At 42.7% G+C, this 24,985-nt stretch overlaps 1 protein-coding gene across 4 annotated transcripts in view; it reads right to left on the bottom strand.

Moving 5' to 3' along the window:
- The window catches only part of LOC116990944 (cadherin-18-like), a 794,245-nt gene that overhangs the window by 248,590 nt on the left and 520,670 nt on the right, over positions 1–24,985 (bottom strand). For all 4 annotated transcript variants that reach the window (XM_033049123.1, XM_033049131.1, XM_033049142.1 and 1 more), the window contains one exon: positions 8,088–8,558. In XM_033049123.1, coding sequence (XP_032905014.1) covers positions 8,088–8,309 — 222 coding nt within the window. In that variant the 5' untranslated portion in view covers positions 8,310–8,558. The remainder of the gene's footprint in view (positions 1–8,087; positions 8,559–24,985) is intronic.

The raw sequence follows: 24,985 nt of genomic DNA, 5'->3' as shown, positions 1-24,985 counted from the left end.
CAATCTCTTTATGTAGAATTCAAATATATTATACAGCTAAATCTTACATAGGACATGAAATCAACCAACATGAAATCCAAATATGCACCATCCATTAATAGAACATAGTTGAGTATAGGAGCAAAGAGGTCCTCCTGCAGTTGCACAGGGCCCTAGTGAGACCACACCTGGAGTATTGTGTGCAGTTTTGGTCTCCAAACTTGAGGAAGGACATTCTTGCTATTGAGGGAGTGCAGCGTCGGTTCACAAGGTTAATTCCCGGGATGGCGGGACTTACATATGTTGATAGATTGGAGCGGCTGGCCTTGTATACTCTGGAATTTAAAAGGATGAGAGGGGATCTTATTGAAACATATAAGATTATTAAGGGTTTGGACACACTAGAGGCAGGAAACATGTTCCCAATTTTGGGGGAGCCCAGAACCAAGGCCATAGTTTAAGAATAAGTGGTAAGCCATTTAGAGAGTTGTAAGTGTGTGGAATTCTCTGCCTCAGGGGGCGGTGGAGGCTGGTTCTCTGGATGCTTTCAAGAGAGAGTTAGACAGAGCTCTTAGGGATAGCGGAGTTAAGGGATATGGAAAGAAGGCAGGAACGGGGTACTGATTGTGGATGATCAGCTATGATCACATTGAATGGCAGTGCTGGCTCTAAGTGCCGAATGCCCTACTCCTGCACCTATTGTCTATTGTCTATTATACAATAGACAATAGACAATAGGTGCAGGAGTAGGCCATTCGGCCTTTCGAGCCAACACCGCCATTCAATGTGATCATGGCTGATCATCCCCAATCAGTACCCCGTTCCTGCCTTCTCCCCATATCCCCTGACTCCGCTATTTTTAAGATCCCTATCTAGCTCTCTCTTGAAAGCATCCAGAGAACCGTCCTCCACCGCCCTCTGAGGCAGAGAATTTCACAGACTCACCACTTTCTGTGAGAAAATGTGTTTCCTTGTGTCCGTTCTAAATGGCTTACTCCTTATTCTTAAACTGTGGACTCCCCCAACATTGGGAACATGTTGTTTAAGAAGGAACTGCAGATTCTGGAAATCTAAGGTAGACAAAAGTGCTGGAGAAACTCAGCGGGTGCAGCATCATCTATGAAGCGAAACAAATAGGCAACGTTTCGGGCTGAAACCCTTCTTCAGACTGATGTAGGGTGGGGGGGGGGAGAAGAAAGGAGAAAGGAAGAGGAGGAGCCCGAGGGCTGAGGGCTTAGAAGGGGAGGAGACAGCAAGGGCTACCGTAAATTGGAGAAGTCAATGTTTATGCCGCTGGGGTGCAAACTGCCCAAGCGGAATATGAGGTGCTGCTCCTCCAATTTCAAGTGGTGCTCACTGGCCATGGAGGAGGCCCAGGACAGAAAGGTCGGATTCGGAATGGGAGGGGGAGTTGAAGTGCTGAGCCACCGGGAGATCAGGTTGGTTAATGCGGACCGAGCGGAGGTGTTCGGCGAAACGATCGCCAAGCCTATGCTTGGTCTCGCCGATGTAGATCAGCTGACATCTAGAGCAGCGGATGCAATAGATGAGGTTGGAGGAGATGCAGGTGAACCTCTGTCGCACCTGGAACGACTGCTTGGGTCCTTGAATGGAGTCGAGAGGGGAGGTAAAGCGACAATTTTAGCATCTCTTGCGGTTGCAATGGATAGAGCCCGGGGAGGGGGGTGGTGCGGGAGGGAAGGGAAGAATTGACCAGGGAGTTACGGAGGGAGCGATCTTTGCTGAAAGCAGACGGGGGGGAGATGGGATGATGTGGCGAGTGGTGGGGTCACGTTGGAGGTGGCGAAAATGATGCAGGACTATTTGTTGTATGTAACGCCTAGTGGAGTGAAAGGTGTGGACTATAGGGACTCTGCCTTGTTACAAGTGGGGGGGTGGGGAGAGAGAGCAGTGTTATAGGGTATTGTTACTTTGAATCCCTTCATTCAAATCATTGATGTATATTGTAAATAGCTGCGGTCCAAGCACCGAACCTTGCGGTACCTCACTAGCCATTGCCTGCCATTCTGAAAGGGGCCCGTTAATCCCTACTCTTTGTTTCCTGTCTGCCAACCACTTCTCTATCCATGTCAGCACTCTACCACCAATACCATGTGCCCTAATTTTGCCCACTAATCTCCTATGTGGGACCTTATCAAACACTTTCTGAAAGTCCAGGTATACTACATGCACTGGTTCTTCCTTGTCCATTTTCCTAGTTACATCTTCAAAAAATTCCAGAAGATTAGTCAAGCAAGATTTCCCCTTCGTAAATCCATGCTGACTCGGACCGATCCTGTTACTGCTATCCAAATGTTTGGCTTTCTCATCTTTTATAATTGACTCCAGCATCTTCCCCATCACCGATGTCAGGCTAACTGATCTATAATTCCCTGTTTTCTCTTTCCCGCCTTTATTAAAAAGTGGGATAACATTAGCTACCCTCCAATCCACAGGAACTGATTCTGAGCCTATAGAACATTGGAAAATTATCACCAATGCATCCACGATTTCTAGAGCCACTTCCTTAAGTACCCTGGGATGCAGACCATCAGGCCCTGGGGATTTATCAGCCTTCAGTCCCATCAGTCTATCCAACACCATTTCCTGCCTAATGTGGATTTCCTTCAGTTCCTCCGTCACCCCATATCCTCTGGCCACTAGTACATCAGGAAGATTGTTTGTGTCCTCCGTAGTGAAGCCAGATCCAAAGTACCTGTTCAACTCATCTGCCATTTCCTTGTTCCCATAATAAATTCACCTTTTTCGGTCTTCAAGGGTCCAACTTTGGCCTTAACTAATTTTTTCCTCTTCACATACCTAAAGAAGCTTTTACTATCCTGCTTTATATTCTTGGCTAGCTTACCTTCGTACCTCACCTTTTTTCTCCGTATTGTCTTTTTGGTTATCTTCTGTTTACTTTAAACATTACCCGCTTGTCTTTGCTACGTTGCACTTCTTCACTTTAATTTTTATACTGTCCCTGACGTCCCTTGTCAGCTATGGTCGTCCCTTTCTCCCCTTGGAATCTTTCTCCTTCCTAGGAATGAACTGTATTATTCCTAGAAATATCTGCCATTTTTGTTCCACTGTCATCCCTGCTAGTGTATCTTTCCAGTCAACTTTGGCCAGCTCCTCCCTCATGGCCCCATAGTCCCCTTTATTCAACTGAAACACTGACACCTCCGATCTACCCTTCTCCCTCTCCAATTGTAGATTAAACCTGACCATGTTATGGTCACTGCTTCCTAATGGCTCATTAACCTCGAGATCCTTTATCAAATCCGGTTCATTACATAACACTAAATCCAGAATTGCCTTCTCCCTGGTAGGCTCCAATACAAGCCGTTCTAAGAATCCATCACAAAGGCACTCTGCAAAGTCCCTTTCTTGGGTTCCAGTACCAACCTGATTTTCCCAGTCGACCTGCATGTTCAAATCTCCCATAACAGCCACAGCATTTCTTTTGCTACATGCCAATTTTAACTCCTGATTCAACTTGTGCCCTATGTCCAGGCTACTGTTTGAGGGCCAGTAGATTAGTACCATTAACGTCTTTTTACCCTTACAATCTCCAGTTTCAATGTCACCTCTTGCAAGGGATTGAATTTCATTCCTCACCAACAGGGCAACCCCACCCCCTCAGCCCACCTGTCTGTCTTTTCGATAGGAGGTATACCCTTGAATATTCAGTTCCCAACCCTGGCCCTCTTGCAGCCATGTCTCATTACTTCCCACAACATCATTCTTGCCAGTTTCTAACTGAGCCTCAAGCTCGTCCACTTTATTCCTTATACTTTGCGCATTCATATACAGCACTTTGACCTCCATATTCACTTCCCCCCTCGCACCGCTCGCAATTATCAGATGCTGATTGCTCTGACAAAGTGCTGGAGTAACTCAGCGGTTCAGGCAGCATCTCTAGAGAACATGGGTAGGTGACATTTCGGGCCAGGACACTTCTTCAGATATTGTCAAATGTAAATAATTTCATAACCATTCAACATAAGGACCGATTTACAGAGGCCAAATAACTGGGGGTTGTGGGAGGAAACCAAAGTACCCAGCAAAAATCCACGCTGTCACAGAGAGAATGTGCAAACTCTACACAGGCAGCACCCGAGGTCCGAATCAAACTGGGTCTATGAGACAGCAGCTCTACCATCTGTGCCACTGTGTTGCCCATGGTAGGGTGAAGAATTAGAAATCTGCTTTTAGATGTTATCATCCACAACAATAAATAAAAACATGAATTGGAAATAATAATGGTATTCCAAATATAGGAAGATAATTTTTCATATATTTTTCTATCCACAGTTAGTTTTTCTATCACTTGACATTCATATCAGTTTGGATTACGTTACAAGATAGTCAAATAAAAAAACTAATACTGCATCAAAGAAATAAAATATGATAATAAACTGACATCGCTATCTACATTTTGACAAACACTGTAACTAACGCCTAACTCCTGCATGACACTTAACAGCATTGGGAATTATCTAATCAACCTTTGCTTTGTCAGTCAATATGAGGTGTCTATTATAATTGTTTCCAGCATCTAAGCATATTAGTCAATTTATATTATTGTAGTATATACTCCAATTATAACAAATTATAACTTGTTCTGACATACTCCAATTATAACAAAATTGTCAAATAGTGAGGGGACTGGGAGGTTATTGAAGTCATAGGGTCATAGAGTGATACAATGTAGAAACAGGCCCTTCGGCCCAACTTGCCCACACCGGCCAACATGTCCCAGCTACACTAGTCCTACCTGCCAGTGTTTGGTCCCTATCCCTCCAAACCTGTCCTATCCATGTATTTGTCTAACTGTTTCTAAAAGTTTGTGATAATCCCTGCCTCAACTACCTCCTCTGGTAGCTTGTTCCATACACCCACCACCCTTTGTGGGAAAAGGTACCCCTCAGATTCCTCTTAAATCTTGTTCCGTTCACCTTAAATCTATGTTCACAGGTCCTTGATTCATCTACTCTAGGGAAGAGACTGTGCATCTACCCAATCTATTCCTCTCATGATTTTATACACCACTATAAGATCAACCCTCGTCCTGCACTCCAAGGAATTGAGTCCCAGCCAACTCAACCCCTCCCCATAGCTCAGACACTCTAGTCCTGGCAACATACTCGTAAATCTTCTCTGTACCCTTTCCAGCTTGACATCTTTCCTATAACATGGTGCCCAGAACTGAACAAAATACTCTAAATGCGGTCTCAACAATGTCTTATACAACTGCAACATGACCTCCCAACATCTATACTCAATACTCTGACTGAATATTGGAATACCATTATTATGTACCATAAGCCTTTTTGACCACCATATCTACCTGCAACTCGACCTTAAAGGCACCATGTACCTGCACTCCTGGATCCCTCTGTTCTACAACACTTCCCAGAGCCGTACCAATCACTGTGTAGATCCTGCCCATGTTAGACTTCCCAAAATGCAACAACTCATATTGCTCTGTATTAAATTCCATCAAACATTCCTCAGCCCACCTGGCCAATCGATCAAGATCCTGCTCTAATTTTTCACAACCATTCACTATTTGCAAAACCACTCACATTTGTTTAATCAACAAACTTGCTAATCTTGCCATATGCGTTCTCATCCAAATTATTGATGTAGATGACAAACAGTAACGGGCCCATCACCGAACCCTGAGGCACACCACTAGTCACAGGCCTCCTGTCTGGGAAGCAACCTTCCACAATCACCCTCTGCTTCCTACCATGAAGCCAATTTTCTACCCATTCAGCTATCTCTCCTTGGATCCCATGTAATCTAACCTTCTAGAGCACCTACCATGTAGAACCTTGTCGAATGCCTTACTGAAATCCATGTAGACAACATCTTCAGCTCTGCCCTCATCAACCTTTTTGGTCACGTCTTAAAAAACCCACAGATTTGTGAGACACGACCTCTCATGTACAAAACCATGCTGACTGTCCATAATCAGCCCTTGTACGTCTAAATGCCTATATATACTATCCGTCAGAATACCCTCTTGTAACTTTCCAACTACAGATGTTAAGCTCACTGGCCTATAGTTCCCAGCATTTTCCCCACAGCTCTTCTTGAAAAGAGGCACAACATTTGCCACTCTCCAGTCTTCCGGCACCTATCCTGTATTTAAAGACGACTCATAAATTTCAACCAGGCCTCCCGCAATTTCCTCTCTATTTTCCCACAATATCCTCTGATCAGGCCCTGGAGATTTGTCTACGTTCATACACAATATTATCTTCAGCTGCTCTTCGACGGTAACACTTGGTTCTTGGTTTTTGGTTTCTTGGTTCCTGGTTTCTTGGTCCTCCAAAATATTCCAAATGGAATTTAAACTGGAGGTGGTGAAGGGAGGGCTTAAGCCAGAAAGGGTTATTGGGAAGAAAGAGCTACTTTAAATTTAGTTGCATCTGGTTGGGTAACTATAGTTGGGTGGAGATGATTCCATGCTTTAATTGTGCGAGGGAAGAACGAATTGCTGTATACATCTGTCTTTGTAGCTGGGATCACAAATTGGATCGAATGCCCTCGTCTGCTCCTAACACTGACTGCTCTCAAGATACTTCCATTGTCTGCACCGCTTCTCCATCCTCCTGTCTTTCTCCTCGGTAAATACAGTGGAGAAATACTCATTGAGGACCTTGCCCATCTCCTATGGCTCCACACAGAGGTGACCGCTTTGATTCCTGAGGGTCCCACTATCACTCAAGTTACTCTTTTCCCCCTTATGTATTTATAAAATCTCTTGGGATTGTTCCTAATGCTATCTGCCAGAGCTATCTCTCGGCTTCTTTTTGCTCTTCTGATTTCCTTATTTTAGTTTACTCCTCGGTTCTCGAAATTCCTCCTGTGATGCACTTGATCCCAGCTGCCTATACCTGCCCCAAGTTTGAACGTTTCCAATACACTCTTTGTCTATGTAGTTTGGAACAACACATTTTAGATACTTTTGGATAAAGTGTACAATAATGAAATAACATCACATAAGGTAGTATGGTGGTTCAGCGGTAGAGTTGCTGCCTCACGGTGCCAGAAGCCCAGGTTTGATCCTGACTATGGATGCTGTCTGTACAGGATTTGTGTGTTCTCCCTGTGACCTGCATGGGTTTCCTCTAAGATCGGTTTCACCCACACTCAAAGACGTACAGATTTGTAGGTTAATTGGCTTGGTATAAATGTAAATTGTCCCTAGTGTGTGTAGGATAGTGTTAATGTGCAAGGATCGCTGCTCGGCGTGGACTGAGTGAGCCGAAGGCCTGTTTCCGCTCTATATCTCTAAACTAAACTAAGTGAGCAGGTTGGAAAGCCACAAGGTCATATATCTAAAAATGCATTATTGGTTGGCCATGCTAAACACACTATATAATCATATCAGCACATTGTATTCTGTCTCTCAAATTCATTCAATTGATTTAAGTACTGCCATTCAGAAATAAACTTCCAGGTAATAGAATCATACAGCAGAGAATGAAGCTGCTCAACCCATTGTGCTTGTGTTGACTCTTTAAAACATAATATTCAATCCTATTTGTCTGCTCAAATCATATAGACCTCACTTTTTTCAACCAAATTGTCTTTTGGAAGTTATAACTGAAGCTGTTGTTACTACCCTCGCATAGAGTATATTCCAAATAAATTGTTCACTTGTTCTGCAGATACAAATTCACCCCATTTTCTTTCCAATTCTGATAGCCTTAATTAAGTGGCCTCTGGTAAACCACACTCTGACCATTAGAAAATGTTTCTCCACATTTATTCTATCAAATGCTTTCCGACATCATTCAAAGTGAGAGAAAGTGCTCTGAGACTCAAAAGGGCATGCCTCCATGAATTGAGTCCATATCTTTTGGGAATCTGCTTGGACCTTAAATATGGAATAGTTCAGATCCTGGGACATGGTTTGGCTTTTACTGATGGAGAAGGTTCAGACATGTACAATGAGTGCTTGTCAAAATAGGACAACTTGAGAATTTATTAATTATATTTGTATTCTCATGGATCACATGATTACAAAGAGGCAATACTGAAAAGTAAACATTTTCTCAACAAGACATTGCAGCAGCTGAATACTTTACCTTGCCTACGTACTGAGCTTCTGGCCCTATGTGTTCTTCTAAAACAAAGAATTGGTTCCAGACCCAACCGCGTTTAGGACGATGATGGACTTCTTTCTCGTCCTCTAAGTGCTTGTTTTGACTTTTTGTCATCTTAATAGAGTTCTGGAGAGTTGATGTGAAGCAAAAAATCCCAAGGCAAAGCAGCACCGGACACAAAGGAAGAATAGGTGGAATTTTCATGGTGAGATCAAGTCCAGCTTGGTTGAAATTCTTCTGGTGTTGGCAGACGTTTTTCTAAGTTCAACTCCAGCACAGTTAAATCCAATATCAGAAGCCGACCTGAGCAGATCTGAGCACTTCCATGGTTTGACCTTCCACTGGCAAAAACATCTGTATTTATTCACATCATGGAAATAATATCCCATACGCAAGATGCTGCTGGTCCACAGATGACCTTAACAGATCTTCCCAGGACTTAACATGTCTGACCTATTGGAAAGATAAACAGAAATAATAATTAAGCTTTATAATCATGGAAGTAAAATTGTTCTGTTGACTCATTCCCCTAAGGCATTTGAAAAGCATCCACACAACTAGCATTTGCTTAACTTGGCATTTTGTTCGGAACAGACATTGTGGGTCGAAGAGCTCACTCCCATGTTGTACAGTTCTATGTTCTATATTCTATTATTGGATAATGGAAAAAAAATTGCAAGTTTCCTTTTGAAGCCAAATGGCCAGGAACTTCAACTAGAATGAGATAGAATTAGACAGTAGTCCTCACCCGTCTATCTCATTGGAACCTTCGAACAATCTTTAATTGGACTTTACAGGACTTTATCTTGCACTAAATGTTATATCCTTTATCCTGTATCTGTACACTGTGGACAGCTTGATTGTAATCTTTTTGTTGACTCGATAGCATGCAACAAAAATCTTTTCACTGTTCTTCGTATCAATAGAAAACGGACAAAGTTAGGGCCCACGTGTCTGCCTATGGCCGACTCTTGATCTATACAAAGTGGAAAGAATCAAAAGAGAAGCTGTTGGAGGTATGGCCAAGTTCTGTCAAGTGGTTGAGAGAGTTAGCTGATTAAAATTATAAGTAATATAGAATGGGCAGACCATTTACATTTTGGTGATCCAAACTATCACTCAGACCAAATTGTGCTGGATTTGTAGTCTTAACCTTTCATGTAAAATCATTTGCTTATCACTTACAATCAAATCTGCCATGAACTTGAACAATCGGATTAAAAATGTCCTTTAAAAAAAATTGTTGAAGTATTCAGAGCCAATATTTGAGGTGTTGATAAACCTTAAAATGGGTTGTCACAAATAATAAGTATCCTAACACTTTCGAATCTTAAAGAACTGAAAATAATTTAAAAACAACAGAATCAGTACACATTAGTTTTTATAAATTAACACTTTTTTTCACAGAGAGTGGTGAGTCTGCCTCAGAGGGCAGTGGAGGCAGATTCTCTGGATGCTTTCAAGAGAGAGCTAGATAGGGCTCTTAAAAATAGCGGTCATGGGATATGGGGAGAAGGCAGGAACGGGATACTGATTGGGGATGATCAGCCATGATCACATTGAATGGTGGTGCTGGCTTAAAGGGCCGAATGGCCCACTCCTGCACCTATTGTCTATTGTCTATTGTTTAAATAATTTGAAGGCTTTTAAAATGCAAATATTACAATTGATTGATTTAATTTTTTCGAAAAATTTTTAGGACCTGAAAATTAATACAATTAGTCGATATTTTGATTGGAGGTTAATTTAATTAGGTACTTAGCAAGTTTTGTGGCAGGGCCGATATTCAGTGCAATATTTCTTAAAATATTGTGATAGTTCTTTGAAAGAAAAGTAAATTGCACTATCAACCTTACACTTCTTTCATAGTTTATGGAAATTATGGACAGAGTGATTATGGACAGACAGATCACAACCCAATAGTCAAAGAAGGTAAAAACCGAAAAAGGGGAGGTGAACCGGCATAATGTACCTGCTCCTTCATTCAAAACATTGGGTTATCTTCCATCTCAACACCAATTTTCCTGCAATAATCTCATGATACCTTTAATATCCAAATGTAATACCAACCTCTACACTGAATATTCCCAATCACTCTTGGGGAAATAAAAAAAATCCTGGATTCAGTTCTTCTATGTGAAGAAACTTCTTATCTCAGTCCGTAATGGTCAATGAGTTATTCGTTTGATGCACTCCAGCCAGATGAAACATTATCCCTATATCTGTTCCATTAAGCCCTTCATGGATTGTGTAAATTCCAATGACATAACCTCTCATTCTTCAAAACTCAAGAGTGTAGTGGCCCAGTCTACTTAATCTCTCCCCGTAGTACAAATTCCCCTTCCCAGAAATTATTCTGGTGAAGGAGATACAAGGGACTACAGATGCTGGTTTACAAAAAAGGCACAAAGTGCTGGAGTAACTCCATGGGTCAGGTAGCATCTCACGAGAACACTGTTTAACACTAAATATTGGAAACTGGGCTAATCACTCTACCCAATGAATGATATTTCTTGAGGAACAAGGAACTGTAACTGCTGGAAATTTGAGCAAAACACAAATTTACTGGAGGAACTCAGCAAGTCAGGCAGCATTTGTGGAGGGATAGACATATAACATTGGAATACAAATAGTATTGTTCAGTCTTTAGAAGGCTCCTGACATCAATGTCATCTGTCCATTCCTCCACAGTTTATGCCTGACTCCTGAGTTCCTCCAAAATTTTGTGTTTTGAATGGTATTTCTGAGCAGCAAGTTAAACTGCTAAATCTACTTCTGCCAAGAATATAATTCTATTAGCATTGAAAAAGTATAGCAAAATCTACAAGCCTGTGCTGTTTTAATCAAATTTCCATTTTTTAATCATTTATTTAAAATTAAGTTAATTAGCCGATTATCATCAACACTTCACACACAAACAACACTATGGTATTTCTAATCATGTGTTTTCATAGAAATTGTGTTGTAAAACCCAAATGTTTCAAGAGATTTGTCTTGGGACTATACAGAGAGCAGAGTTAAAAGCAGATTATTTACTTCTGGGATCAAATTCACCCACGCTGAAAGGATTTTAGTTTCATCCTGCTGCTATCTATTTTGGACTGATCAGAAATTAGTTTAGACAGTAAATTCAATTCCCAATGGATTTGGGACATGAAAACAAAACTGTCACTAAGCTGGTAATCTCATGCAGAGAGAGGTGGTGTGTAACTATAAACTGTTCCGCATTGGGGAATTGGGTTTTCTTTGGAAGTTGGGCAGAGGAATTAAGCAGAAATCCATTCTCTGCTGTTTGTACCAAATGTGCAATAGTTTCATCCTGAAGAAGTAAAGTTCAATTTATATTGCTTTACCCCACAACACATGCATCTGAAGATGAATTTCTACAATATGTTTTACTCTTGTTACCATGGCACTCCTGAAAGGACTCAGAAGTCCTACTTAATTTAGTTTCTCTAAGTTTATGCACACTTAGCACAAAGCAAATGGGAAACTTTTATCTACAATGAGGCAACAATGATAATAACAATGGCACATTACAACCTGCAGTTTTCTGTTGTAATCCCTGGTGACCATACATTGTTCTGGTGACCTGAAACAACCTCTGCATACCTTGATGGTTATGCAAAAAGCATTTTAGCAAAAAGCATTTTATCAGGATGCATCATACCATGGTTTGGGAACAGCTCCATCCAAGACTGCAAGGAACTGCAGAGAATTATAGACGCAGCCCAGACCATCACAAAAAACAACTTCCCCAACCTCACTGATTCAATTTAAACCTCACCCTTGGTGAAGACACCAGCAAAATCAAGGATGAGTCACACCCTGCCACTTCCTCTTCTCACATCAGGCAAGAGGTATAGAAGTGTGAAAACACACACCAGATTCAGGGACAGTTTCTTCCTAGCTGTGGATAAGACAGGTTTGGAGGGATATGGACCAATTAGGGCAGGTATGGTTAGTTAAGTGGGACATGTTAGCCGATGTGGCCAAGTTGGGCGGAGAGGCCTGTTTCTACATTGTACCACTCGATGACTCTATGAGCTGTTATCAGGCAACTGGGCCATTCTAGCAACAATTAGAAAGCAGTCCTCAGCGATTATCTACCTCATTGAAGACCCTCATGGGCCTGTCCCACTTAGACGATTTTTCAGTTGCCTGAAAAAACGGCAACTGGAACAGCGACTGCCAGAGTGGAACACACACACACATTGCTTCCTTCACCAGCCCGTTATGCCAGGGACAGGGCCAGGGCAAGCGAGGGGAGCGCTGACAGAATGAAATTCACATGGTGCAAAGCCAAGGTGTTACAGACACACACCGCGATGAACAGGAAGGTTTGCGCTGTAATTAAGACGGCTAAAAAAACACAGTGTACGGTAAGTCCTTTAAAAAGAGGGGGGAGAGGGTGGAAAAGGAGGGATATGGGGGGAGAAGGAGTGGAGACAACCTTTAAGAAAACAGAGATACACGGCTGTGAAGCTCGGCGGACATTTAACATTACCGGTCCGTTATCCTTGGTTCTGAAAACTACTGCTTACGTTTTTTTTCCCAATGAGCCAATGAAATTCACCGGTCAGCACCGGCTACAACCTACGAGAACCTTCAAGAACCTTCAACCACCTGGCAACCCACTAGGACTTCCTGGTAACCCACTAGAATTCTCGCTACTCTCCATGGCAGTTTCATTCTGGTCGCCACTAATTTTTCAACATGTGGGGTGGGACTTTCTGGAGCGCTAGTATGGATGTTGTGGGCTGAAGGGACTGGTTTCCAGAGAGTTAGTATGGACATTGTGGGCCGAATGGATTCTTGGGCTAGTGGCTCAGTCACTCAAGCCTGGTGTGCTGGCAGCTCACTCACTCAAGGCTGGTGGCTGGCAGTTGACTCATGGCTATTCCTTGAAATTCCACTTCAAGCAGGGTGCAAGGCCACCAAATTCAAATGCAGTTTCATACCACTTCAAGCAGGGTGCAAGAACACCAAATTCAAATGCAGGATGGATTTACTCCAGGCGCTACGGTTTCCTCCTGCACTCCAACGACGTACATGTTTGTAGGTTAATTGGCTTCTGTAAATTGGAACTAATGTGTAAGATAATAATAATAATAATGGATGGGATTTATATAGCGCCTTTCTAATACTTAAGGCGCTTTACATCGCATTATTCATTCACTCCTCAGTCACACTCGGTGGTGGTAAGCTACTTCTGTAGCCACAGCTGCCCTGGGGCAGACTGACGGAAGCGTGGCTGCCATTCTGCGCCTACGGCCCCTCCGACCACCACCAATCACTCACACACATTCACACACAGGCAAAGGTGGGTGAAATGTCTTGCCCAAGGACACAACGACAGTATGCACTCCAAGCGGGAATCAAACCGGCCACCTTCCGGTCGCCAGCCGAACACTTAGTGCTAGTGTATAGAGTGATCGCTGGTCGGCGTGTGCTCGGTGGGCTAAATGACCTATTTACAGGCTGTATCTCTAAAAATCTACTAAAAGTAACATTTACTGTATATATAAGTAAATTATTTCTTATCTCATGCCTATCCATTTCACCCTGATTCTGCTGCCATCCATTTCACCGGGGTGATATGCAGTAACCAATTATCTTCAAGATGTCACAGAAAACCAGAGAATGTGGAGGAAACCCATGCTCATTCAAAAACATATTTCTACTAACAACTCCAATTCATTTGGAATCCAAACTTGAAACTCTTCACCCTGATAGCAAATCACAATAATACAACACATAATCCTCCAAAATTTCTGCCACCTCCAACGGGATTCCACCACCAGCCACAATTTCCCATCTCCACACCTTTGCGCCTTCCGCACATACTGTTCCCTCCGCAACTCCCTGGTTAACTCATCTCTTCCCACTTAAATCACCCTCTCCGGTACCTTCGCCTGCAACCGCAGAAGATACAACACGTCGATATACCTCCTCCCTCGACTCTGTCCGGAGACCCAGACAGTCTTTTCAGGTTAGGCAGAGGGTCACTTGCACCTCCTCCAATCTCATCTACCGTATCCGTTGTTCAAGATGGGGACTCTTATACATCGGCGAGACCAAACGTAGACTGGCCGATTGTTTCGCATCAACACCTTTGCTCAGTGCGCCTGTCCCGGTTGCTAACCACTTTATTTCTCCTTTCCATTCCTACACAAACCTTGATTTCTTCCCACCCTGCTTCCTGTAAAGATCTATCCCCTACTGCCAATGTCTCCGTCTACGCCGCATCTTAGCCCAGGATGAGGTTTTCCATACCAGGGCATCGGAGATGTCCTCATACTTTAGGAAATGGGGGTTCCCCTCTTCCTTTATAGATGAGGCTTTCACTAGGGTCTCCTCGATATCCTGCAGCTCCGCTCTTGCTCCCCCTCCCCCCATTCGTAACAAGGACAGAGTCCACCTTTTCCTCATCTTCCAGCCCATTAGCCGTCGCATAAAGCATGTAATCCTCCAACATTTTTGCCACCTCCAACGGAATCCCACTACAGGCCACATCTTCCCATCTCCACCCCTTTCTGCTTTCCACAGATATCGTTCCCTCCACAACTACCTGGTCAACTCATCCCTTCCCACTCAAACCATCCCCGCCCCAGGTACTTTCCCCTGCAACTGCAAAAGATGCAACACCTGTCCCTTTACCTGCCCCCTCGACTCCATCCAAGGACCCCAACAGTCTTTTCAGGTGAGGCAGAGGTTCACTTGCACCTCTTCCAACCTCATCTACTGTATCCGCTGTTCCAGGTGTCAACTCCTGTACATCGGCGAGACCAAGCACAGGTTCGACGATCGTTTCGTTGAACACATCCGCACAGTTTGCCTTAACCTACCTGATCTCCTGGTTGCTCAGCACTTTAGCTCTCCCTCCCATTCCCAATCTGACCTTTCTGTCCTGGGCTTCCTCCATTGTCAGAGTGAGGCCCAGCGCAAATTGGAGGCACAGCACCTCATACAGTATTTCGTTTGGGTAGCTTACACCCCAGTGGGATGAAAAAGGATTTGAGTATAGGAGCAGGGAGGTTCTACTGCAGTTGTACAGGGTCTTGGTGAGACCACACCTGGAGTATTGCGTACAGTTTTGGTCTCCTAATCTGAGGAAAGATTTTCTTGCCATAGAGGGAGTACAGAGAAGGTTCACCTGACTGATTCCTGGGATGTCAGGACTTTCATATGAAGAAAGACTGGATAGACTCGGCTTGTACTTGCTAGAATTTAGAAGATTGAGGGGGGATCTTATAGAAACTTACAAAATTCTTAAGGGGTTGGACAGGCTAGATGCAGGAAGATTGTTCCCGATGTTGGGGAAGTCCAGAACAAGGCGTCACAGTTTAAGGATAATGGGGAAATCCTTTAGGACCGAGATGAGAAAAACATTTTTCACACAGAGAGTGGTGAATCTCTGGAATTCTCTGCCACAGAAGGTAGTTGAGGCCAGTTCATTGGCTATATTTAAGAGGGAGTTAGATGTGGCCCTTGTTGCTAAAGGGATCAGGGGATATGGAGAGAAGGCAGGTACAGGATTCTGAGTTGGATGATCAGCCATGATCATATTGAATGGCGGTGCAGTCTCGAAGGGCCAAATGGCCTACTCCTGCACCTATTTTTTATGTTTCTATGTTTCTAACATTGACTTATCTTACTTCAAATAGCCCTTGCTTTCTCTCTCTCTCCATCCCCTCCCCTTCCCAGTTGGCCCACCAGTCTTACTGTCTCCAATACATTCTATTGCTGTCCCGCATACTACCCTGACATAAGTCTGAAGAAGGGTCTCGACCCAAAACATCAGTCTGAAGAAGGGTCTCGACCCAAAACATCACCCATTCCTTCTCTCTATAGATGCTGCCTGTCCCGCTGAGTTACTCCAGCATTTTGTGTCTACCATGGAAAACCTCAGTTTCAGCCACCTTATTTCTCTGTTTTAATCATACTCTCTCCTCTACTTTTCTGTTAAACATCAAGAGTTCAAGAGAGTTTTATTGTCATGTGCCCCAGGTAGGACAATGACATTCTTACTTGTTGCAGCACAACAGAATATGTAAACATAATACAGAACGGGAGATAAAAGTTCAGTGTGTCTAGAGACCATAGACCATATATAAGGAGATAGCAGATATTAGTAGTGAGCACAAGGTAGTGATTGTGGGAGATTTCAACTTTCCACACATAGACTGGGAAACACATTCTGTAAATGGGCTGGATGGTTTGGAGTTTGTAAAATGTGTGCAGGATATTTTTTTTGCAGCAATACATAGAGGTGCCTACTAGAGGAGGGGCAGTGCTGGACCTCCTGTTAGGAAATGAGACGGGACAGGTGGCGGAGGTATGCGTTGGGGAGCACTTCGGGTCCAGTGATCACAATACCATTAGTTTCAATACAATTATGGAGAGGGTCAGAACTGGACCTAGGGTTGAGATTTTTGATTGGAGAAAGGCTAACTTTGATGAGATGCGAAATGATTTAAAAGGAGTGAACTGGGACATTTTGTTTTATGGGAAGGATGTAGAAGATAAATGGAGGACATTTAAAGGGGAAATTTTAAGAGTACAGAATCTTTATGTTCCTGTTCGGTTGAAAGTAAACAGTAAAAATTGGAAAGAACCCTGGTTTTCAAGGGAAATTGGACATCTTGTTCGGAAAAAAGAGGGAGATCTACAATAATTATAGGCAGCATGAAGTATAGTGAGGTAAGGGAAACTAGTAGAGTAGCTATGGATACTATGAGTTTCAAAGTAAAAGAAGTACTGACACTTTTGAAAAATATAAAAGTGGATAAGTCTCCAGGTCCTGACAGGATATTCCCTAGGACATTGAGGGAAGTTAGTGTAGAAATAGCTGGGGCTATGACAGAAATATTTCAAATGTCATTAGAAACAGGAATAGTCCCCGAGGATTGGCGTACTGCGCATGTTGTTCCATTGTTTAAAAAGGGTTCTAAGAGTAAACCTAGCAATTATAGACCTGTTAGTTAGACTTCAGTGGTGGGCAAATTAATGGAAAAGATACTTAGAGATAATATATATAAGCATCTGGATAAACAGGGTCTGATTAGGAACAGTCAACATGGATTTGTGCCTGGAAGGTCATGTTTGACTAATCTTCTTGAATTTTTTGAAGAGGTTACTAGGGAAATTGACGAGGGTAAAGCAGTGGATGTTGTCTATATGGACTTTAGTAAGGCCTTTGACAAGGTTCCTCATGGAAGGTTGGTTAAGAAGGTTCAACTGTTGGGTATAAATGCAGGAGTAGCAAGATGGATTCAACAGTGGCTGAATGGGAGACGCCAGAGGGTAATGTTGGATGGCTGTTTGTCGGGTTGGAGGCAGGTGACTAGTGGGGTGCCTCAGGGATCTGTGTTGGGTCCTTTGTTGTTTGTCATGTACATCAATGATCTGGATGAAGGTGTGGTAAATTGGATTAGTAAGTATGCAGATGATACCAAGATAGGGGGTGTTGTGGATAATGAAGAGGATTTCCAAAGTCTACAGAGTGATTTAGGCCATTTGGAAGAATGGGCTGAAAGATGGCAGATGGAGTTTAATGCTGATAAATGTGAGGTGCTACACCTTGGCATGACAAATCAAAATAGGACGTACATGGTAAATGGTAGGGAATTGAAGAATGCAGTTGAACAGAGGGATCTGGGAATAACCATGCATAGTTCCTTGAAGGTGGAATCTCATATAGATAGGGTGGTAAAGAAAGCTTTTGGTATGCTAGCCTTTATAAATCAGAGCATTGAGAATAGAAGCTGGGATGTAATGTTAAAATTGTACAAGGCATTGGTGAGACCAAATCTGGAGTATGGTGTACAATTTTGGTCGCCCAATTATAGGAAGGATGTCAACAAAATAGAGAGAGTACAGAGGAGATTTACTAGAATGTTGCCTGGGTTTCAACAACTAAGTTACAGAGAAAGGTTGAATAAGTTAGGTCTTTATTCTTTGGAGCGCAGAAGGTTAAGGGGGGACTTGATAGAGGTCTTTAAAATGATGAGAGGGATAGACAGAGTTGATGTGGACAAGCTTTTCCCTTTGAGAACAGGGAAGATTCAAACAAGAGGACATGACTTCACAATTAAGGGACAGAAGTTTAGGGGTAACATGAGGGGGAACTTCTTTACTCAGAGAGTGGTAGCGGTGTGGAATGAGCTTCCAGTGGAAGTGGTGGAGGCAGGTTCGTTGGTATCATTTAAAAATAAATTGGATAGGCATATGGATGAAAAGGGAATGGAGGGTTATGGTGTGAGTGCAGGCAGGTGGGACTAAGGGAAAATAATTGTTCGGCACGGACTTGTAGGGCCGAGATGGCCTGTTTCCGTGATGTAATTGTTATATGGTTATATGGTTATATATACACAATAAATAAACAGATAAAGTGCAATAGTAATAATAGACTGTTATTGTTCAGTGCTTATTTGATGTCGTGTTTAATAGCCTGATGGCTGTGGGGAAGAAGCTGTTCCTGAAACTGGATGTTACAACGTACCTTCATCCCGATGGCAATGGAGAAATGAGTGTGTGACCAGGATGGTGTGGATCTTTGATGATGTTTGCTGCCTTTTTGAGGCAGCGACTGCGATAGATCTCTTAGATGGTGGGGAGGTCAGAGCCAGTGAGGGACTGGGCAGTGGTCACAACTTTCTACATTATTTTCCACTCCTGGACGTTCAAGTTGCTGTACCAGGCCACGATGCAGTGTCAGTATGCTCTCTACTGTGTACCTGTAGAAGTTCGAGAATGACCACCTTCGACTATACTAACACTATCTATGACTACCTTCAACTACCTTCGATTACCTTCGACTACCTTCGATCGCCTTTGATTACCTACGAATAACATGCCGACCTACTACGACCTACTTTGACTAAACCTACGAGTAAAAGAAATATCGATTTTTTTCCACACCGAACAATTTCCAGCTTGCTAAACAATACTCCTCGACCAAACTGATGCCTCAAGTATGCGGGAACTTCTCTCGAGCATGAAGGAGAGTTACATAGACATCCTAGGACCATGTGTTGACCATGCTGTGAGTTTGAGTCAAGCGCAAACTCTTCTAAACTCGCAAATTAGGTCCCCGCAGTGGGACAGGCCCTTTTTGGAAAGATTAATACAATAAACATGAGGTATAAAATGGCTTATAAACACAATACAAGAGAGTTTAGTGTTATATATTCAAGATCACATGAGCCAAGCCCCAAAGACACTTAGAACAAGTTGCCAATTGAAGTTATAAAGGTAGCATTTGATCATTTATGTTGGCCCAGTGCTAATTTCAGTTATTAAAAGTAAGGCAAATCTCTAGCTAAGTAAATCTCTGCAAAACTAAAGCAACGGATTTGTCTCTCTATTGAACTTTGATGATCAAAATGCTAATGCAAAGCAGGATTGTAGCAGAATGAAGAAACAGTCGCCCAAATAGCTGTGGGCCATTTCCTGACACCACTTTTGCTGCTTTTGATGCACATCTGTTATCAGCAAATACATATATCAGACCAGGCTAAATTCAATAGTCTATGCTCCATCATTTAATGTTACTTTTCTCAGCTGCATATTGTTTCTCTCCAAGTGCATTCTGCAAACTGAAATGATTTAAATGATATTGTTTATATATTGTTTATGAGGTCTATGTAGCACAAAAAATGTAATAAATGCACATTGGCAGCCTGCATTCTGAACTGATCATTAATTGTATTAATGGGCATTTCACTGTGTTTCATATTGGAATAAGGGATACTAATCTGATTAAAAGACTTTGATCCAATGCAAGCAATAAAGCATGGAAATACTTGAAAACTCTTTGTATTCCATTGGTTGAACAGAATTTGTTTACTATTTTTAAAACTATTTAAATTAAACAAGATTGTTAGTTTATTAATAATCAACAAATACTATTCCAGAACAAAAGATGATTGCTAAGATCAGATCTAAAGTGTTAATTGAAAGTAATTTTAAATAGCTGCTTGGTCATGCATTAAAAACTGTGACATTTTTTCCAAAGATTTGAAAATTGAATTGCCTGCTTTGTGCCATAACAACATCACTTTTTTTTAACATATTTAAGACTAACATAATGCTCATGATATTATTTAATATTCTTGTAATAATTTTAAATTGGTGGATTAATTGAAAATAATTGTGATTGAAAATACTCCAGTCTTCAGAAAATAATTACTTTATATAAATCCTATTATTGAGTGAATCCCCATCTAGTCATTAATATAAATATAGCTAATGATTTATAATTTAGTTTGACTTCCTCAATCTAAACTGAAAGTATTGCCCTAACATTTAGGTGCTTAGCCTAAATGAGCTGTTATATTTATTCCACCATTTTGATGGAGGGTTTAACCTATTAAACGATCATGCATTTTGCATGTTTTTTGTAAATTTCTCACAATTCACTGCAATTCCTTGTTCATTTTTATTAATAGTCTTTTTCTTGTATCCTATTAATAATATTTCAGTTCATCATATCTTGAGTTGCAAGAATGTAAGGCACAAGAAGAGCTTTTTTTGTTTAGTTTTATTGTTATGTATACCGAGGAACAGTAAAAAGCTTTTGTTGCACGCTATCCAGTCAGCGGAAAGAAAATAAATGATTACAATGTACCCACCCACAGTGCACAAATGAATGATGGGTGCAAATAATGTGAATAACGTTTAGTGCAAGATAATGTCAAGTAAAGTCTGATTAAAGATAGATTAAAGATGGGCTTTCTGTGGCGACTTAGTGGGACCCGTTGGGTCCCTGTCACTCAGTAGGCTTGGTCCCCCAACGCAAAATTCCACCACTCACCCATAGCCCCCAACTGCACAGGCACAGATCATTTCCCCTCATCCCTAGCACTCTCTCCCCCTCCTCTTCACCCTCCCTCTTCTTTCCCCTCCTCCCCTCCCCAATCCCTCCCTCACCTCTCTCTCCTTTCCCCTACCCTGTCACTCCCTCCCTCCTCCATGGCCCCTCCCCCCTCTCTACCCCCCTCCTACCCCTCTATCCCCCAGATCCCCCACTCCTCACCACCCCCTATGCCCCCCACTATCCCTCCTCACCTCCCCCACTGTCCTGCTCTCCCTCTATTCCCCACACCCTACCTCCCACACTCCCCCCTCCTCTACTCCCCCTCCTCTCCCTCTATTCCCCTCTTCCCCCACTCTCCCTCCTCACATCCTCCCTCTTCTTTCCCCTCTCCTACCCTCCTAAATCCCTCCCTCACCTCTCCTTTCCCCTACCCTCAGTCACTCCCTCCCTTCATAATTCCTCTCCCCTCCCTACTCCCCTCCTCTCCGTCTATCCCCTCTCCTCCCCCACTCTCCTTCCCGAGGAAACCCGAGGTTGACGCTCCTCTCACTTCTTGTGTGCCCCGGAGGGGCATCAGCCGGTAATGACGCGATGGCGCAGAAGGGGGCGGACTGTCCAGTGGAGTGACACTAGAAGAGACATATCTGCGCGGCGCTAATGCCCCTGTCTCACTTAGGAAACCTGAACGGAAACCTCTGGAGACTTTGCGCCCCACCCAAGGTTTCCGTGTGGTTCCCGGAGGTTCCCGGAGGTTTTTGTCAGTCTCCATACCTGCTTCCACTTCCTTCAACCTCTGGCAACCACCTGCAACCTCCGGGAACTGCACGGAAACCTTGGGTGGGACGCAAAGTCTCCAGAGGTTTCCGTTCAGGTTTCCTAAGTGGACAGGGGCTTGACTGACAGGAGAGGAGATCGATCTGCACACGCGCGGTTTTTAAGATTAGTAAACCTCAATAACTTTTACAATATACCACCGATCGGAAGAAAACTTGTTGCACTCGCGGCACGGGAGAACGGTGAGTGAGCTGGCTATCGCGTACCATTTTTCCGTAAATAGAACAACCGCGCAAACCGGAAGAGCACAAGATCAGAGCCTTAGTTATATATATATATATATATACACAGTGTGTGTGTGTGTGTGTGTGTGTGTGTGTGTGTGTGTGTGTGTGTGTGTGTGTGTGTGTGTGTGTGTGTGTGTGTGTGTGTGTGTGTGTGTGTGTGTGTGTGTGTATGTGTGTGTGTACAATAGTGTTATATTTATTTTGTAACCGATAACACTCTGCCTCCAAAATACCTTCCATTGACGAATGGAATTGCGTTTTGAGGCTAAATGGAGGCTAAATACAATGCTCTGTCACTACTATATAGCTCATTTAACATTATATACTGGGATAAAATTCTGAATAAACATTTCAAACCATTTCCCATTATTAATCCTCATTATTGTGGGAGATGCCTGTGTGAATAACGCCACATTCTAATTATACTCTGATGCCACCACTGTTGCAAAGCATTACTTCTGAATCTCTCAGCCACTAAACAAATATGCTGTGCCTTCAGCTTTCTGCTCTGTTTGTCAAATTGCTGTAAGTTTTCCTAATAAAACACAATATAAAATTTCAGACGAGGGCTGAATTGAATCTAAATATTATAATCTAATTTTCATCCAGTGTCAAAACTTGGCATTAACATTGACTCTGTCTGTATAACATTAACATTGACTCTGTCTGTATAATGCTACTGGAAGATCAACCAGTGCAACCGTGTGTACACATGCATATCTGCTTCTATTTAGTATTGGCTGTTGTGCAGGTCATCCTCCATTATTGGGAATGAGTTTAATTTCACTCCAATATATGGATATCTCCAAGCTAAATGCACTTTAATTTTTGGGATGTGGCAGTCTGTAGAAGGGTTCCAATGTGAAATGTTGCAAGTCCACTCCCTGCACAGATACTGCCAGACCCATTGATTTCCTCCAGCACTTTGTGTTTGGCTCAAGATTCCAGCATCTGCAATCTCTTGTGTCCGCACTTTAATTTTGTCTGGGCTCAGTGAGATTTGATTTGCAGTATCAATGTTGAGTTCAACATCCAAATAATGATTCCGCTTTGGGAAGTGACAGTCTGCATTGTTTACCATGTTGCAACTGGCGATATTTACAGCATAACACCAAGTTATTTGTCCCTCTGAGCCCATGCTCCCTATCCAATACCCATTTGCACTAATCCTACATTGATTCCATTGTTTTACTCCTCCTACATTGTCATCAATTTCCCCCCAGATTCTACTACTTGCCTACACATTTTACAGTGGCCAATTACCTATCAACCTGCAAGTTATGGGATGTAGCAAGAGACCGGGGCACTGGAGGAATGCCACACAGACACAGAGGGAATTTGCAAATTGCTCACCGACAGAAACAGAGATCAGGATTGATCCTAATTTCTGCTGCTGTGAGGCAACAGCTCTATGAACTGAAAAATTGTTCCCCTCATTCATTTCACTCTGAATTCAAGTTGACTCGTTAAGATGTTATTGCACTACAGTGTGTACCAACATCAAGTCAAGTCGTCAAGAGAGTTTATTGTCCTGTGTTCCAGAGAGGATAATGAAATTCTTGCTTACTGCAGCACAACAGAATATTGTAGGCATAAATACAGATCAGATCAATATGTCCAAATACCATAGAATATGTAAATACACACATAAATAAACCGATAAATTGCAATAGGCTGCTATAGTTCAGAGTTTGTATGAAGTGATTAATAGTCTGATGGCTGTGGGGAAGACGCTGTTCCTGAACCTGGATGTTGCAGATTTCAGGCTCCTGTACCTTCTACCTGATGGCAGCGGAGAGATGAGTGTGTGGCCAGGATGATGTGGGTCCTTGATGATGCTGGCAGCCTTTTTGAGGCAGCGACTGTGATAGATCCCCTCGATGGTAGGGAGGACAGAACCGATGATGGACTGGGCAGTGTTTACAACTTTTTGCAGCCTTTTCCGCTCCTGGATGCTCAGGTTGCCGTACCAAGCCACGATGCAACCGGTCAGCATACTCTCTACTGTGCACCTGTAGAAGTTCAAGAGAGTCCTCCTTGACTTACCGACTCTCCGTAATCCTCTCAGGAAGTAGAGGCGCTGATGTGCTTTCTTTATGATTGCATCAGTGTTCTGGGAACAGGAGAGATCTTCAGAAATATGCACGCCCAGGAATTTGAAGCTCTTGACCCTTTCCACCATCGACCCGTTGATATAAATGGGACTGTGGGTCCCCATCCTACCCCTTCCAAAGTCCACAATCAGTTCCTTGGCTTTGCTGGTGTTGAGAGCCAGGTTATTGAGCTGGCACCATTTGGTCAATTGGTCGATCTCACTTCTATACTCTGATTCATCCCCATCAGTGATACATCCTACAACAATGGTGTCGTCGACAAACTTGATGATGGATTTCGCACTATGTCTGACTACGCAGTCATGAGTATAGAGGGAGTACAGCAGGGGGCTGAGCACACAGCCTTGAGGTGCTCCCTTGCTGAATGTTATCGAGGATAACACATTTCCACCAATGAGGACAGACTGTGGTCTATGAGTGAGGAAGTCGAGGATCCAATTGCAGTGGGATGCGCAGAGATCCAGATCTGAGAGCTTGGTAACCAGCTTGGAGGGGATGATTGTGTTAAACGCCAAGCTGTAGTCAATGAATAACAGCCTGACATATGAACTTTTGTTGTCCAAGTGGTCCAGAGTGGAGTGGAGAGTATAGAAGTCATATAGAATGTATATAGAAGAAACACGTTACTTCTTAAATCTTACCAATATGTTTAAAAACATTTAGTAAAGCTCGCAGATGTCAGCTATTTTTATGTGATCAGAAGTCAAGGCCCAAAAACATGTTATTGTTTAGTTTATTTTGCTTCAGTTAGAACATTATGGTAACTCAGAGATTGGAGATAAAAGGCAAGGACAGTAAGAGGTTAAAGTTGGTAAAAACATGCATGCTAAGCAGCCAAAGATAAGAACTGAAAGTATAATAAAACGCTGCATGAAAGGATGGATC

This window comes from Amblyraja radiata, chromosome 2 (genome assembly GCF_010909765.2).
Source record: "Amblyraja radiata isolate CabotCenter1 chromosome 2, sAmbRad1.1.pri, whole genome shotgun sequence".
NCBI lineage: Eukaryota > Metazoa > Chordata > Chondrichthyes > Rajiformes > Rajidae > Amblyraja > Amblyraja radiata.
Note: the sequence above shows the minus strand (reverse complement) of the source record. Positions and strands in the feature narration are given on the sequence as shown.